The sequence below is a fragment of the Dipteris shenzhenensis genome, chromosome 30, assembly GCF_047967505.1.
Source record: "Dipteris shenzhenensis isolate YYH24624 ecotype China chromosome 30, Dip_SZ_1.0, whole genome shotgun sequence".
Taxonomy (NCBI): Eukaryota; Viridiplantae; Streptophyta; class Polypodiopsida; order Gleicheniales; family Dipteridaceae; genus Dipteris; species Dipteris shenzhenensis.
In genome coordinates, this window is record NC_141625.1 from 5,377,887 (window position 1) to 5,393,021 (window position 15,135).

General features: G+C 44.5%; 1 protein-coding gene across 2 annotated transcripts in view; it reads right to left on the reverse strand.

Annotated features, from left to right (window-relative positions):
• The window catches only part of LOC147881639 (TCP-1/cpn60 chaperonin family protein), a 71,340-nt gene that overhangs the window by 37,377 nt on the left and 18,828 nt on the right, over positions 1-15,135 (reverse strand). For both annotated transcript variants that reach the window (XM_087401705.1, XM_087401707.1), the window contains exon 2: positions 19-281. In XM_087401705.1, the coding sequence (XP_087257831.1) occupies positions 19-281 (263 nt within the window). The remainder of the gene's footprint in view (positions 1-18; positions 282-15,135) is intronic.

Consider the following 15,135-nt stretch of genomic DNA (forward strand, 5'->3'; position numbering starts at 1 on the left):
CTTGAAGTAGAACCCAACCTTGCAAGCTGCTTTTGTGTAGCCCCCAATAATTTCACTTGGATGCAAGCCTAATCTTATAAGTTCTTCTGCCCCTTGCAAAAGCTCTCCAGAGAGTGAGATGACAAGATTTGCACCATCTCCAATTTCTTCTTGCTGTGCTTTACTTGCAAGTACCAAAAGCTTTGCTGCAGGATGTTGAACCTCTAGCTCATTCACGATAGTGGCAGCATCATTTGTTACAAAAAGTTTGTCCAGATGATTGATCACCATCTTGTTCATCCCTGCCACCGTAAGTAAGACACATGAATCAAAGCGACCAAAATTAACCAATCAAAAAGCACAAAAAGAGACTGAAAGTAATAACGAGGCCAAGCTAGCACCCTAGGCTAACCGTTAGGTGCAACCATTATCCTTAAGTAAGAGAGACCAATGAACACATGAAAAGACCAATACTATGAATGCAAGTGTGGTAATGGAAACAAGCATGAATAGAGATATGTATATATACCTTCATAAGACTAGAATATTTCCTATCTTAGAAATTAAAAACATTTTTATAGAACAAGCAAAAGAACAAAAGAGAGTTTTAAAATTGTATAATGAGAAAAATAAAGAACTTAGTAAGCATACACTTATGTTCTCATCAATACCCAAGCATAAGCTGCCATCTAGGTTTCGAAAGATCCCAGAATCTCTTGGGTAAACCCAGTGCTCACCAAGCTTTGAAATCTCAACCAAACAACAAAAACAGATGAATAGAGATATGCCCAATTTGTACCTCAACAATTACACATGTAGTGAAGGGGGAAAGGTGTATTTTGGTAGCCCTTTAGCTAGAGTTAGTGAGAAAACTGGAGGGACTATAAATCCCCATCCACCACTCATTGTACACTTTTTTATGTGGCATCTTATCTTATCTCCTCCCTCCTCCTTCCTCCTACGTGCTGCTTACTCTCTCTCCCAACCCCTCTCTATCTCTCTCTTCCCCTACCTCTACCCCTTTCTTTACTTCTCACTCCTTCTCCCTCTTCTTTCCTCTCCCTTCTGCAAATCCTATCCCCCTTCCTCCCATCTGCCCCTGCCTCCTTCATTGCATTGGTATCAAAGCTCCAATGTTACGAAAATTATATTTCTGGTATATCTTGCTTTGGACTTTATTATTTTAGTCAAGTGTGACTATGGCAAAGTACTCCATAGCAGCGCACCGGACGCGGCGGGAGTCCTAGTGGATACTTTGTGTGGTTAGTTGGGGACGCCTGACTAGCTTGTGTTTTGCCATGCTAGATGGTCGGTATTGTGGTTAATACTGAGGTCACTAGTGTTATTGGTGTTATGCTTGATTATTGTGCTTTGAGTACGGTTATGTTGGGATCGGTTGATTCGGTGATTCGGTCAATCAATTGTTAATAACTAATGTAATTGGCGGCTTGAGTACACGTGATAGAACTCATAGCAAGGATTGGAGTTAGTGCGAGGGTACCGATCGAGGTGTCGCACAGCGCATTTTATATGGCCATGGGCCAATTTTGTATTTGCTTTATTATTGCAAGTTTGAGCAATATATTTTGTAATGGGCATCATTCATTTTTGGACACTAAGATGGCTATGTAAAGCAAATCCCTCATTTTGAAAGAGAGGGATAATTTTGGCTCCTTGGCGCTTTTATGAAATATCATAAATACTCTAGATGAGGAAGCGTGAGCCACTCATCTAGGGGAGGGAGATTGTACCCAGTCTGTTGTCGCTTTCGTGGTGTGATTGTGCTCTTCTTCTCCAATTGATTAAGTGGTGAATTTGTGTTGAAGATAATTACTTTTTGGTTTCAGTGGTATCAAAGCTTTGGTGACGCTCTTATGAAGGAAGAAAACAAAAGAAAAAGTGAAGCGCCTTTGTGTGGGTTTTAAGAAGAAAAAGACACCTTGCAAAGAGAAGGATCATGGAGAAATAATGCACCCTTGACTGTGGACCTCAAGTCTTAAGCTCTTCTTAAGGCTTCTATTCTCTACCCACGTGCCACGTCACCGGACGCCGATTTGTGTGCCTTGTTTCTTGAACTCCGCACGCTCGTGACAGTCGTCGTAGTCTGCAATAACTAAGGAGAGGTTAGAGGAGCCTAGAACCCTCTACAGTCTACGTCTCTGGTCTTACTTAGCACTGCAGTGAGTAGCCCGACGCCCACGCACCCAACTACACCTCTGTGCGCCCACCTGCAGATTTTGCCCTTCCGAAATCCACGTGTCTAACTTGCCCTTGCATTGAAGACCAGCCGCCTCTATTATTACTCTGCCGCCTGCAGTATTTCGGCCCGCGTGTTTTCCTTGTACTCCGAACTCTGCAGCAAGCCCTCTGTCATCGCGGACAACAACCCGCACTAGTTCCGCAAACTCCATAGCGCCGCCCTTGGAAAAGAGGCCTCTGCAAAGGTCTGGGTAGATAATCCGCCGCCGCCATTATCTCTATAGTCCTGCAGCTCCTGCTCACGCATCTTCGAATCACAAACTTACAAAGAACTCTGCCATCGAAGATAGCAACTACTGACCAGGATCCAGGATTCAGCAGTGACATGCGAGAATCGAGACCATGAAGCAATTCGTTTGAACCGGTTACTAAGTGAATGGTTCCCTTGACTAAATACAAAGCAAGGGTAAAAGAACCCAAGGTCCATATTTTCTTTCCATTAATTTTTATTTTTTTTCAAGAAGAAGAGAGAGCACTCTAAAGTTCTCAAAAAGAAGTCTTTCTTTTGACGATCTGCAACACAAAAGTGAGAGGCCACTCCACCGACCAGCAAAGGCATATTAAAAAAGAAAAGAAAAGAGAGCAAGGCAAAATCTGAAGAAGCTCGAATCAAGAAGGCGATTGGAACCACGAAATCACCATGCAATTAATTGGAGATCGGTCGAGCGCAAAGACGACTACGAGCGACATCATCGGTCACATATCTCCCACTCTAGTCCTTTCTACCTCCAATCAAAGAGTGAGATAAGTAATTTCTTTGCTTTATATTTCATACCCTTAGTATCTTCCACCATCCGTTTTCTTACCATACACTTGAATCACATTCTTATTTCATCCGTTTAATTCTCATACACTTATTATGCTTATTTCCCTCTGTTTCGCTTTATTTGAATCACATTCTTATTTCATCCGTTTAATTGTCCTTATTTCTCTCTATTTTCCATCCGTTGTCTTACCATACACTTGAATCACATTCTTATTTCATCCGTTTAATTCTCATACACTTATTATCCTTATTTCCCTCTGTTTCGCTTTATTTGTATTTATCGCATTATCATGGCGCATCAGCCACAACCACCCACGCTCCAAGAGCAGTTGCGTACTTCAGGCACAGTTGGTCGATGAGCATGAGCATAGGGAGAGATTGGAAAAGAAAATCAATGGTAAGAAAAGGAAGAGACATTCATCTGACGATGAGTCATCCGACGATGATCCTATTATCAGGACAGTCAAAGCTACACTGAGAGCACATAATTCAAGAAAGGAGAGTAAGATAAGTAGAAAAGCTTTCTCATTTCAAAATTTTGATGGAAAGAAAGAAGCACGCACTGTCTTGTCTTAGATCAGTCAGCTAGATGATTATTTTTCAAGGGAGAAATTTTCTGAAAAAGATAAGATTAAATGTGCTGCAAATCATTTAGTGGAGAGTGCTGCACTTTGGTGGAACATCACTAAGCACAGTAAAAGGCGACCAAAATCTTGGAAGGCTTTTCAAAACCTCATCAAGAGAGATTTTCTTCCCTCACATTTCAAAGCAAAAGCCAGACAACAGTGGGATACTTTCAGGCAGTTCGACGAGGAAACGACCTCCACATACACGGATAGGTTTTGGCAGACGTTGATCTAGTTACAGTCCTTAGAGAAAGTTAATGAGCGAGATCAACGCAGAAAGTATGTGGCAACTCTAAAATCTAAGTTGAAAGCCGAGATTAACATGTTTCATCCTCGTTCACTGAACTCTGCAATTGCTCTTGCAATTAATTATGAGAGGAAGAATTCGATCCCAAAAGAAGGAAAAGATTTGGAACGGCATGTACCCTTCCATAAGAAAAAGAGATTTGATAAAAAGCCCTTCTTTAAATCTAAAAATGGCTTTGTACCACAGAAGACAGATTCTTCTTGAAAGCTGAACGGTGGAAATTTTCCAAAGAAAGAAATAAGGTGTTTCAAGTGCAACAAGGTGGGACACATAGGCATTGAGTGTCCCGAAAGAAAGAAGACCTCGACGACGAAAGTGCACATGATCGACGACGAAGCAACCAAGCACCCCCTCTCAATGTCCAAGGTAGAATGGTTCCAAGGGTAATCAAAAAATGGTTCCAGGGGTGATCTATCTTCTTCATCAGCCCCTTTTTTTTTTTTTTTTTGTAAGAGGGTTTTCATTTAGATGGAGATGCCTACAAAGTAGGTTTTCATCTTCGCTAAATGCCCAGTAGTGATGGTACAATCATAGAGTACAGAAAGAGAGGTGCTTAAGGAGTGCCCTCGAAGGGGATTTGTTCACTTCCTTTAAGTACTAGTATACCAAAAAAAAATACTGCTAAGGAGAAGGAGGCGGTACACCAATCCCAAGCCGTGGGCTAAGATGCTCAAGAATAGGTCGGTTAACCGGCTTGGTAAGAATGTCAGCATGATTATCGGCAGCTGGAACATATATCAATCGAATAGTACCCAGTTCCACTTGCTCGCGAGTAAAATGAAAGTGTACGCCAACATGTTTGGTGCGGTTGGAGAGAATGGGATTGCCGGCGAGAGCGATGCCACTTTTGTTGTCAACGTAGAGGACCGTTGGTTCAGTGCAAGGAAAGTGTAGCTCTGCCAGAAACTGCCGGAGATATATGGCCTCTGTGGTACAATCATACAAGGCCTCGTATTCAGCCTCAGTAGAAGATCCAGCAACAGTTTCTTGTTTACGGCTGGACCAAGAAACAGCTGCCGAGCCGAACGAGAAAATGTAGCCGCCATGAGAATGGCGATTGTCCGAGTCGCCAGCCCAGTCGAAATCAATGTATCCCTATAGTGTTATGTTGGGGGTAAAGGCACATTGCCAACCCTTAATTAAAGAATTAAAGATAGGACACCTATGACTGTCTTAAGACAGTCATAGGGTAAACCTAATCCTAATAAAACATAAGTGAGTTTGTGGTGTGGCTCACTATCACTTCACACCCGCACTAGAGTGTCACTCTCTTACTCTCTCTCCCTTCCACACCTCTTCCTCCTCTCAACTGGTATCAGAGCCACCCTTGCCTATCAAGCCTCCTCGCCCTAGCCTTCCTTGCCTACCCCTTTCCGTACGGACGTACGGACAGATCCGTACGGCCGTACGTCGTCCGTACAACCGTACGGACGGACTGTGACAGCACAGGCGGCGACGAACAGTGCGCAGGCGGCGAAAACAGGGCGACAGCGCGGGCGCGGGCCAGATCGAGGTCACGGGCGTGGTCACGGTGGTGGTCACTGGTCGCGGGTCTCCTTGCACAGGAGCTGCTAGCTGCAGCTCGAGGCGCCGCATCTAGCATAGCAGCCAGCTGCTGCATAGCAACTGCTACTAGCTGCTAAGCCTCTCGAGGCATTGTGAGGGCGCAGGGCAGCAGATCAGGGCAGGGTGAAGGCGCAGGCTGCAAAGCAACTTTAGGGCGGCGCAGTTCACAGCTTCAGGGTGGAGCTGCATCTGGCAGCTGCACAACAGCTGCTATAGCTGTACAGCAGCTGGCCTGTTCAGGCATCGCACTACACCAAAGGCAGCGCTGAGCAGCGGCGCAGCTGCTTCGAGCCGTACAGACTGTCCGTACAGTCGTACGGAATTCCGTACAACTGTACAGACGCCTCACCTGCAGGTACAGAACAGTACATCAGGATCTGTTTGTTCTTTTGCTGCAAAAACACGATTTTTTTTTGGGGGAAGTGTACCTGCTACAGGGACAGAAGTACAGCAGGTTGTTTGCAGGTACTGGAAAGTACAGCAGACATTTTTTTTTGGAAGAGAAATAGTGCTGAAGCACTCTGCTTTGTGCATGTACACGCAGTACATGAAGCATTCCTGTTGCTTTCCTGAAGCATTTCAGCTGTATACTGTGCATTTGTTGAGGTACAGCAGGTACTCTCGTGTCACTCACGCTTGAGGTGACTTGTGCCACAGTGGTGGTGTTTGCGCAGTTACTTGCCTTTCAGGAAGGTCAGATGCTTGTTTTGCAGAAGCTTCTATGCATTTACTGAGTGCAATTCTCAGTTTTGGGTAACCATTTCAGAGGGCTTTTGCCTGGATGTGTTTGCAGTATATGCCTTGAGGCAGTGTGTAGCCAGGGAGCACACATTTGCTTTATTTCCGCAGTGCATTTGGTGACATTTGTTGCAGGTCACATTCGTTGTACGCACTTTGAAAATCTCAGTTGAGCCACGCTTGGTCAGGGCGCATCGAGTTTACTCGGTCCCTAACTGCCCATCGTTGACAGTGCTCAAAAGATTTTCTTCTTGGTGTTTGTACTTTGTGATTTGTGTTGTTACTGAGTACACAGGGGCAGTCTTTGCTTTGCACATTGTCAGGTACAAGTGTCAGAGAGATTTATCATATTGCATGCTACCTCAGTGTTGAGGTGTTCTCCACTTGATTCAGGTTTCAGATCTAAGGGCTTTTGCCCAGACCTTGTTTGATAGCACTTGGGTTACCGACAGAGATCTTCAGATGCATTTTCTCCCCTTGGCATAAGGGTGATTGCTTGGGATTTATCCCATTTACTGTTGCAGGTTTTGTGACAGGCTGAAGCATCATTTACTGTTTTTTGGGTGTTTGCCAAGTGGTTTATGCAATTTTACTCAGTGCAATACCTCATCTGAGGTGGGAGAAGTGATCAGTACAGTCAGTACAGCAGTGTCTACAGCAGTGTTGGTGGTTTTGTCAGATGATTATGCACTGTTAAGCACTTGTTGCGCAGCAGCAGCAGTCTGAAATTACTGTTCTTTTATGCCTCCTTGAGCTCAGAACAGTGTGTCAGAAGGTACAGTTTTTGCAGGGTCATTTACTGTTTTGCTGCAGATTTTACTGACAGTAAAAACAGCACCATTGAGAGTGCTTCTGGCTCTTAAATAGAGCAGGTTTTTCTGAGAAATCAGAATTTTTATTCAGTCTTTTTACTTCCAGGGTGTCAGGTACTTTCCCCATCTGATATGGCATCAGGGGGAAGTGATTCTTCAATTCTGAACATAAAGAAACTGGAAGGAGCACACAACTATGCATTATGGGCAGAACAGTGCTTGAATGTACTTCTGTTAAAGAAGATTGCTAAGCCCATAAGGGTGAAGGGTGTCAAGCCATCTGACATGTCAGCAGATGACTGGGAAGAGCTTGATTTGTCCGCGAGGGCAGCTATCATGCTCACTATTTCAGACACTCTTGTGTTCAATGTACAGACTGAAAAGACCTCTTATGGTCTATGGCACAGACTAGAAGAATTGTATGCCCAAAAGAGTTCAGCCAGTAAGGTTTATTGGTTGAAGAAGCTGGTTGATCTTCGCATGAAGGAAGGTACAGCTATGACCTCACATTTGAGTGAGTTCAATTCTATCTTTACACAGCTGATTGCACAGGGGTTGAACCTTGATGAGGAGTTCAAGGCTACTTTCTTGTTGTGTACCCTCCCTGAGAGTTGGGACACTTTCAAGACCACCCTGTCAAATTCAAATGTTATTCTTATGTATGCTGATGTAGAGAGCTCTCTCCTTATGGAGGAGATGAGCAGGAAGAATAATGCGGGCAGCAAGTCTTCAAATGCTTTGCAAGTACAGGATAGAGGCAGGACTCAGCAGAAGGGGAGATCTGCTAGTAAGTCCAAATCCCGCAGTCAGTCCCGTGGCAAAAAGGACATTGAATGCTTTTATTGTGGCAAGAAGGGACATGTGAAGTCTAAGTGCTTCAAGTTCATACGGGATCAGAAAGCCAAGAAGGCTGAAACAAAGGATGCAGGAAATACAAGCAAAGGCAAAGGCAAGGCCAAGGCAGATGACTTGGATGCAGTGAATGTTGCAGCAGAGGACAGTGACAGTGACATACATGATGTTTTATGCTCTTCTGCTGTAATAGCACATGCTTTGGTTATTGATGGCCATGACATGCACACCTGGCTCTTGGATTCAGGTGCCTCTTTTCATGTTACTCCTCATAGGGAGTGGTTTACTTCCTACACAGGTACTCATGGAGTTGTTCATCTTGGGAACAACTATGCATGTCAGATTGCAGGGATTGGCAGTATACAGATAGTATTTCCTGATGGACGCACATTCATGCTTGATGGTGTCCGCCATGTGCCGCAAATCAAGAAAAATCTGATTAGCACTGGCTTATTGGATGACAGTGGTTACCACACCACATTTGGGGATTCCAAATGGGTGATTACTGATGGCCATACTGTAGTGGCTGAGGGTTTTAAGAGTGATACCTTGTATCCTCTTTATGTTTCCAGTGTGGGTAATCATGTTGTTGCCATAACCGAGCTGCCAAAGGTTTCATTGTGGCATAGCCGGTTGGGACACATGTCTGTTAAAGGAATGCAAGAACTGTCACGTTTGGGTTATCTGCCGTCTCTTTCTTTTTCAGATTTGCCTACTTGTGATCATTGTATATTTGGCAAGCATTCTGTGACTCCTCATAAGAGGAGGACTCCCCAGAATAGAGCACCACTTGATCTAGTGCACACTGATTTGTGTGAGATGCCACAGTTATCACTAGGGGGTGCAAAATATTTTATTACTTTCATTGATGATGCCACACGTAAGGTGTGGGTCTATTTCTTGAAGCATAAGGGAGATGCCTTAGATGCTTTCAAGAAGTTTGTCGCTCAGGTTGAGAATCGGACAGGTCGCAGGCTGAAATGCCTCAGATCCGATAATGGGGGTGAGTATGTGTCACATGCTTTTGTGCAGTTTTGCCAAGCTAAGGGCATCAAACAGGAACTCACAGCCCCTCATAATGCATCTCAAAATGGTGCAAGTGAGCGTATGAATCGAACTATTCAGGAGAAGGTTCGATGTATGTTGTCTTATGCTGCATTACCCCATGGCTTTTGGGCAGAAGCCGTGCAAACAGCAGTTCACATTATTAACAGGTCACCAAATAAGGCTTTGGAGTTGAAAGTGCCAGAGGAGGTGTGGTCTGGCAAGCCACCCTCATATAAGCACTTACGTGTATTTGGCTGCGAGTGCTTTGCTCATGTACGCAAAAATCTACGCACCAAACTGGATCCAAAGTCTATCAGATGCATCTTTATGGGTTATGGTGACGAAGGTGAAATGGGGTACAGGTTATGGGATCCCGTTAAACGGAAGATTATACGCAGCAATGATGTCATCTTTAAAGAAGATAGTGTACACAAGGAACCCGTGCAACCTGTGGAATACAGGAGGGTTATTTATGATGATGTTGGACAGCAAAGAATGCCCATTTATATGCAGCAGCAGGCTGCTGCAGATCACCCTGTTCAAGAGGATATACAGGCTGAAAATCAGCCAAATAATTTTGCCAATAATGCACCACTGGATGTGCCAACAGATGGGGCTGTAGAACAGCCAGATATGGTGGTACAGCCACCCGTCATGCATGAAGAACTGGCTGGACAGCAGCCTAATCCGGAACATTTTGTGAGAAGGAGCACCCGTGCACAACGGCCTCCTGCCGAGTTGTTCCAGGAGCCAATAATGTGGCTGATTTTATCATGCTGACAGATTGTGGTGAGCCTTCCAGCTTCAAGGAAGCTATGGGAAGAACAGAGAAAAAGAAGTGGGAGAAAGCCATGCAGTCAGAAATGGACTCCCTACTTCAGAATGATACATGGGACTTGGTGCAGTTACCTGCAGGCAGAAAGGTTTTGCCATGCAAGTGGGTTTACAAAGTCAAAGTGGATTCAAATGCTTTACCTCGGTATAAGGCCAGATTGGTTGCCAAGGGATTTAAGCAGGAGAAGGGCATTGACTTTGATGAGATCTTTTCACCTGTAGTCAAGATGACTACTTTGAGAGCAGTGTTAGCTCTTGTTGCTCATGACGACATGGATTTATGTCAGATGGATGTGAAGACAGCTTTTCTTCACGGAGATCTCCATGATGAGATCTATATGAGTCAGCCAGAGGGATATGCTGTTAAAGGGAAAGATCAGCTTGTGTGTAAGCTCAAGAGGAGCTTGTATGGACTCAAGCAGGCGCCAAGAGAATGGTACAAGAAGTTTGATGCCTTCATGCAGTCCCAAGGGTATCATCGGTGTGAGACCGATCATTGCTTGTACACCAAACGGGCAAAGGATGGCAGTTTGATGCTACTCATTCTATATGTGGATGACATGCTTATTGCCAGTAAATCTCAGCATGAGATTAGTGCTTTGAAGAAACAACTGCATAAGTCTTTTGACATGAAAGACTTGGGTGATGCAAATCATATTCTTGGCATGCGTATTACTCGTGACAGGTCCAAGGGACTTTTGTTTCTGTCACAGAAAGAGTATATTGACAAAGTACTGCAAAGGTTTAAAATGGAGGGGGGGAAGTCTATTAGTACCCCGTTGCCTCCACATTTAAAACTCAGCAGTAAGGACAGCCCCAGATCAGATGATGATAAGGCTGAAATGGCCAAGGTTCCGTATGCATCTGCAGTTGGATCTTTGATGTATGCCATGGTTGCCACTCGTCCGGATATTGCTTTTGCGGTGGGAGTCATCAGCAGGTATATGGCAAATCCAGGCAAGCGGCATTGGGAAGCAGTGAAAGGTGTCTTGAGGTATCTCAAAGGTACCAAAGACTTGTGCATATGCTATGGTAGGCAGGACGCATTGGTGCATGGTTTTACAGATTCAGACTATGCAGGGAATGCAGATAACCGGAAGTCTACTACCGGTTATATTTTCACATTCGCAGGAGGTGCTATATCATGGGTGTCTCGGTTGCAGAAATGCGTTGCACTGTCAACCACAGAAGCTGAATATGTTGCAGCCACTGAGGCTTGCAAGGAAGCAATATGGCTTACTCGGCTGGTGGGAGATTTGGGCATTACAGGAGATATGCCAGTTTTGCATTGTGATAGTCAGAGTGCTATCATGTTGGCAAAGAATCCGGTCTTTCATCAGAAGACCAAGCACATAGAAGTGAAATATCATTTCATCAGGGAGGTACTGGAAGACAAGCGACTTGAGCTTGTGAAAGTACATACTGATGATAATCCTGCAGATTTGCTCACTAAGAGCTTGCCTACAGAGCGGTTTGCACATTGCCGCCACATCATGGGATTAGGATGAGACCACTCTTACTTTATGGTCTTGTATACAGTAACTGTATATTGCTGTAATTTTTATTCTTTTCTCCCCTTTAGGCACATTGGCCTTTAGGTGGGAGGTTGTTGGGGGTAAAGGCACATTGCCAACCCTTGATTAAAGAATTAAAGATAGGACACCTATGACTGTCTTAAGACAGTCATAGGGTAAACCTAATCCTAATAAAACATAAGTGAGTTTGTGGTGTGGCTCACTATCACTTCACACCCGCACTAGAGTGTCACTCTCTTACTCTCTCTCCCTTCCACACCTCTTCCTCCTCTCATGTTAGTCCTAGTCTGAAATGTAAACCATAAGAGTAAGTACCACGTATGAACCGTAAGATACGAATACATGCATGCCAATGAGTGTGCTTGGGTTCATTAAAGTACTGACTGAGAATAGAAACTGAGTAAGAAAGATCCGGACGAGTGTGAATGAGCCAGAGTAGCTTGCCAACAACCTGACGATAGAGATGTTCATCAAAGGGAGGAGACTCCAAGTCCTTTCAGAGCTGAACTATGGGATCCAAGGGAGTCGCAGCTGGCTTAGGCTCGTGGGGGATGATCTGATCAAGGAGTTGAAGAGCATATTTCTGTTGAGAAACAAAGATACCACCAGAATGCTGAACAACTTCCATGCCCAAGAAATAGGAGAGAAGACCGAGATCGGTCATCTCGAATGTGGTGCTGAGTTGTGTTTTAATGAATTGAAGTGTGGTGGTGGTAGAGCCCAAAAGCAAAAGATCATCTACGTAAAGTAAGATAAAGCAGACCCCCTCTGAAGATTGATGTATATATAAATTCGGATCAAAAGGAGTGGAATGAAACCCATTAGTTTTGAGGAAGGTGTCTATTCGGTGGAACCAAGACCGAGGTGCTTGTTTAAGCCCATAAAGAGCTTTGCGGAGACGGAATATCTTATTTTCATGGCCAGGAGGAGAAAAACCTGATGGGGGAGCCACATAGACTTCCTCATCAAGGTAGCCATTGAGAAAGGCACTCTTGACATCCATCTGATAGATAGACCAGCTGTGATGAGCGGCTAGAGCGAGGAGGAGGCGAAAGGATAACCGAGCAGTAGGTGCAAAGGTCTCCTCATAATCGATACCATGTTTTGGCGAAATCCTTGCACTACTAAGCGAGCTTTGTACTTGTCCAGGGTTCCGTCTGCTCGGATTTGGGAGAACCAGTTGTGGCAAATTCAGCAATTAACCGCCGGTAGTCTACCAGCTTGACCTTGAGATCATCATCAGCAGTGATCTGGAATTGTTGGAGATCGTGGTCAAGATTGTTGCGACGAGTACGATCTCGAGCCGCATAGCGGTCAGTGAGATGTGTGAGGTGAGAGAGAAGGAGAGAGCACACCGACACACACACCATGGACACAAGATTGTGGGGATAAGAAGTATGTGTGTACCTCCCCTAGCACACAGACACCTTTTATATTAATGGATAAGGTTACAACACTAAGTACACAGTACTTAGTGTACTTAACAATAAAAGTACTAACTGTACTTAAGTGTACTAACTGTACTTGGGTGGCCATAGTGCCTTTACCCCAACAACCTCCCACTTAAAGGCAATATGCCCTCAAGTAAAAATAAATGAGAGAAATACAGCATATACACAATGGAGTACAAGGCCAAAATGAGGCTCAACCTATACCCATCAACTGTCGACAATGTGCAAACCGCTCTGCAGGCAAGCCTTTTGTCAACAAATCTGCTGGATTGTCATCCGTGTGAATCTTGACAAGCTGAATCAGCTTATCATCTATTACCTCCCTGATGAAGTGATACTTCACATCAATGTGCTTTGTCTTTGCATGAAAGACAGGATTGTGTGCCAACTGAATAGCACTCTGACTGTCACAATGCAACAATGGAATATCACCTGTAATGCCCAAATCTCCCACTAGCCGAGATAGCCATAAGGCCTCCTTGCATGCCTCTGTGGCTGCAATATATTCAGCTTCCGTGGTAGACAAGGCTATGCACTGCTGCATCCTTGACATCCATGACACTGCACCTCCAGTGAATGTATAAACATAACCGGTAGTAGACTTCCGGTTATCTGGATGACCAGCAAAATCTGAATCCACATAACCATGCACCTTTGCATCCTGCTTGCCAAAGCATATGCACAACTCCTGTGTGCCCTTCAGGTATCTCATGATACCTTTCACTGCATTCCAATGTTTCTTGCCTGGATTTGCCATATATCTGCTAACCACTCCCACTGCAAACGCAATATCAGGTCTGGTAGCAACCATGGCATACATGAGACTGCCACAAGCTGAAGCATACAGAATCTTGGCCATTTCAGCCCTATCAGCATCTGAGTGTGGGCTATCCATTGCACTGAGTTTTACATATGGAGGCAATGGAGAACTAAGGGTCTTCCCCCCTTCCATATGAAACCTGTGCAATACTTTGCCAATATATTCGGTCTGAGACAAATACAAAAAATGCTGTCCCCTGTCTCTCCGTATCCGCTTTCCCAGTATGTGATTTGCATCACCAAGGTCCTTCATATCAAAGGCCTCATGCAATCTTTTCTTAAGGTCATCAAGCTCCTTACGGGCTTTACCAGCAATAAGCATGTCATCCACATATAAAATGAGAATGATTAAGCTGTCATTTGCAGCTTTGTTGGTATATAAGCAGTGATCGTCATCACTTCTCCTGAAACCTTGGGACTTCATGAAGGTATCAAATTTCTTATACCATTCCCTTGGTGCCTGTTTCAGCCCATAAAGGCTCTTCTTAAGCTTGCATACAAGTGACTCCTTGCCCTTGACTGCAAATCCTTCTGGCTGCTGCATGTAGATCTCCTCATGAAGATCACCGTGAAGAAAGGCTGTCTTCACATCCATTTGGCATAATTCCAAATTCTGACATGCAACCAAAGCAAGTACAATCCTGAGTGTGGTCATCTTAACCACTGGAGAAAAGATCTCATCAAAATCGACACCATACTCCTGCTTAAAGCCCTTGGCAACCAACCTGGCTTTACACCTTGGCTTAGCTCCAAGTGTGACTTTCAATCTATACACCCACTTGCATGGCAGTACTTTCATGCCCTTAGGCAACTGCACCAATTCCCAAGTACCATTTTTCTATTTCAGACTTCATGGCTAGTTCCCATAGCCTTTTATCATGCATTTGCACGGCTTCCTTGTAACAGGAAGGTTCTCCACAGTCTGTAAGCATAATAAAATCTGCTCCTGGAACAAATCTGTCTGGCTGTTTCATTTGTCGAGTGGACCTTCGGACCCATTGGTCTTGCTGTCCAACTTGCTGCTCACCTAAAACAGGTGGCTCTTCAAGTAGATCAGGCTGCAGAATTATGCCTGGGAGGTCTTCCAAAGGTGGCATGTCCTGTAGTACATCTTCCGCCACTGCGGGCTGTCCATTTGGACCTGCTGCAGCATCATGCATTGGCTGATTACGCTGCTGTTGTGGCTGATTTGCAGTCTGCCTGAATTGTACAGGATGTCCCGAGTCATCAATGTCAACCTCTGAAGCATCAGAAGGCTTATCTACTGCCTTAAACATACATGACTCATCAAATAAGACATCATTGCTGCGTATTAGCTTCTTATTTACAGGATCCCATAGGCGGTAACCCATCTCACCACTGTCACCATATCCAAGAAAAATGCATTTAAGAGACTTAGGATCAAGCTTGCTGCGATCTTCTCTGCGTATATGCACATACGCAGTGCAGCCAAAGACCCTCAAGTGCTTATAGGAAGGAGGTTTTCCTGTCCAAAGCTCCTCTCGCACTCTGCCATCCAATCTTTTATTTGGTGACCTATTGAT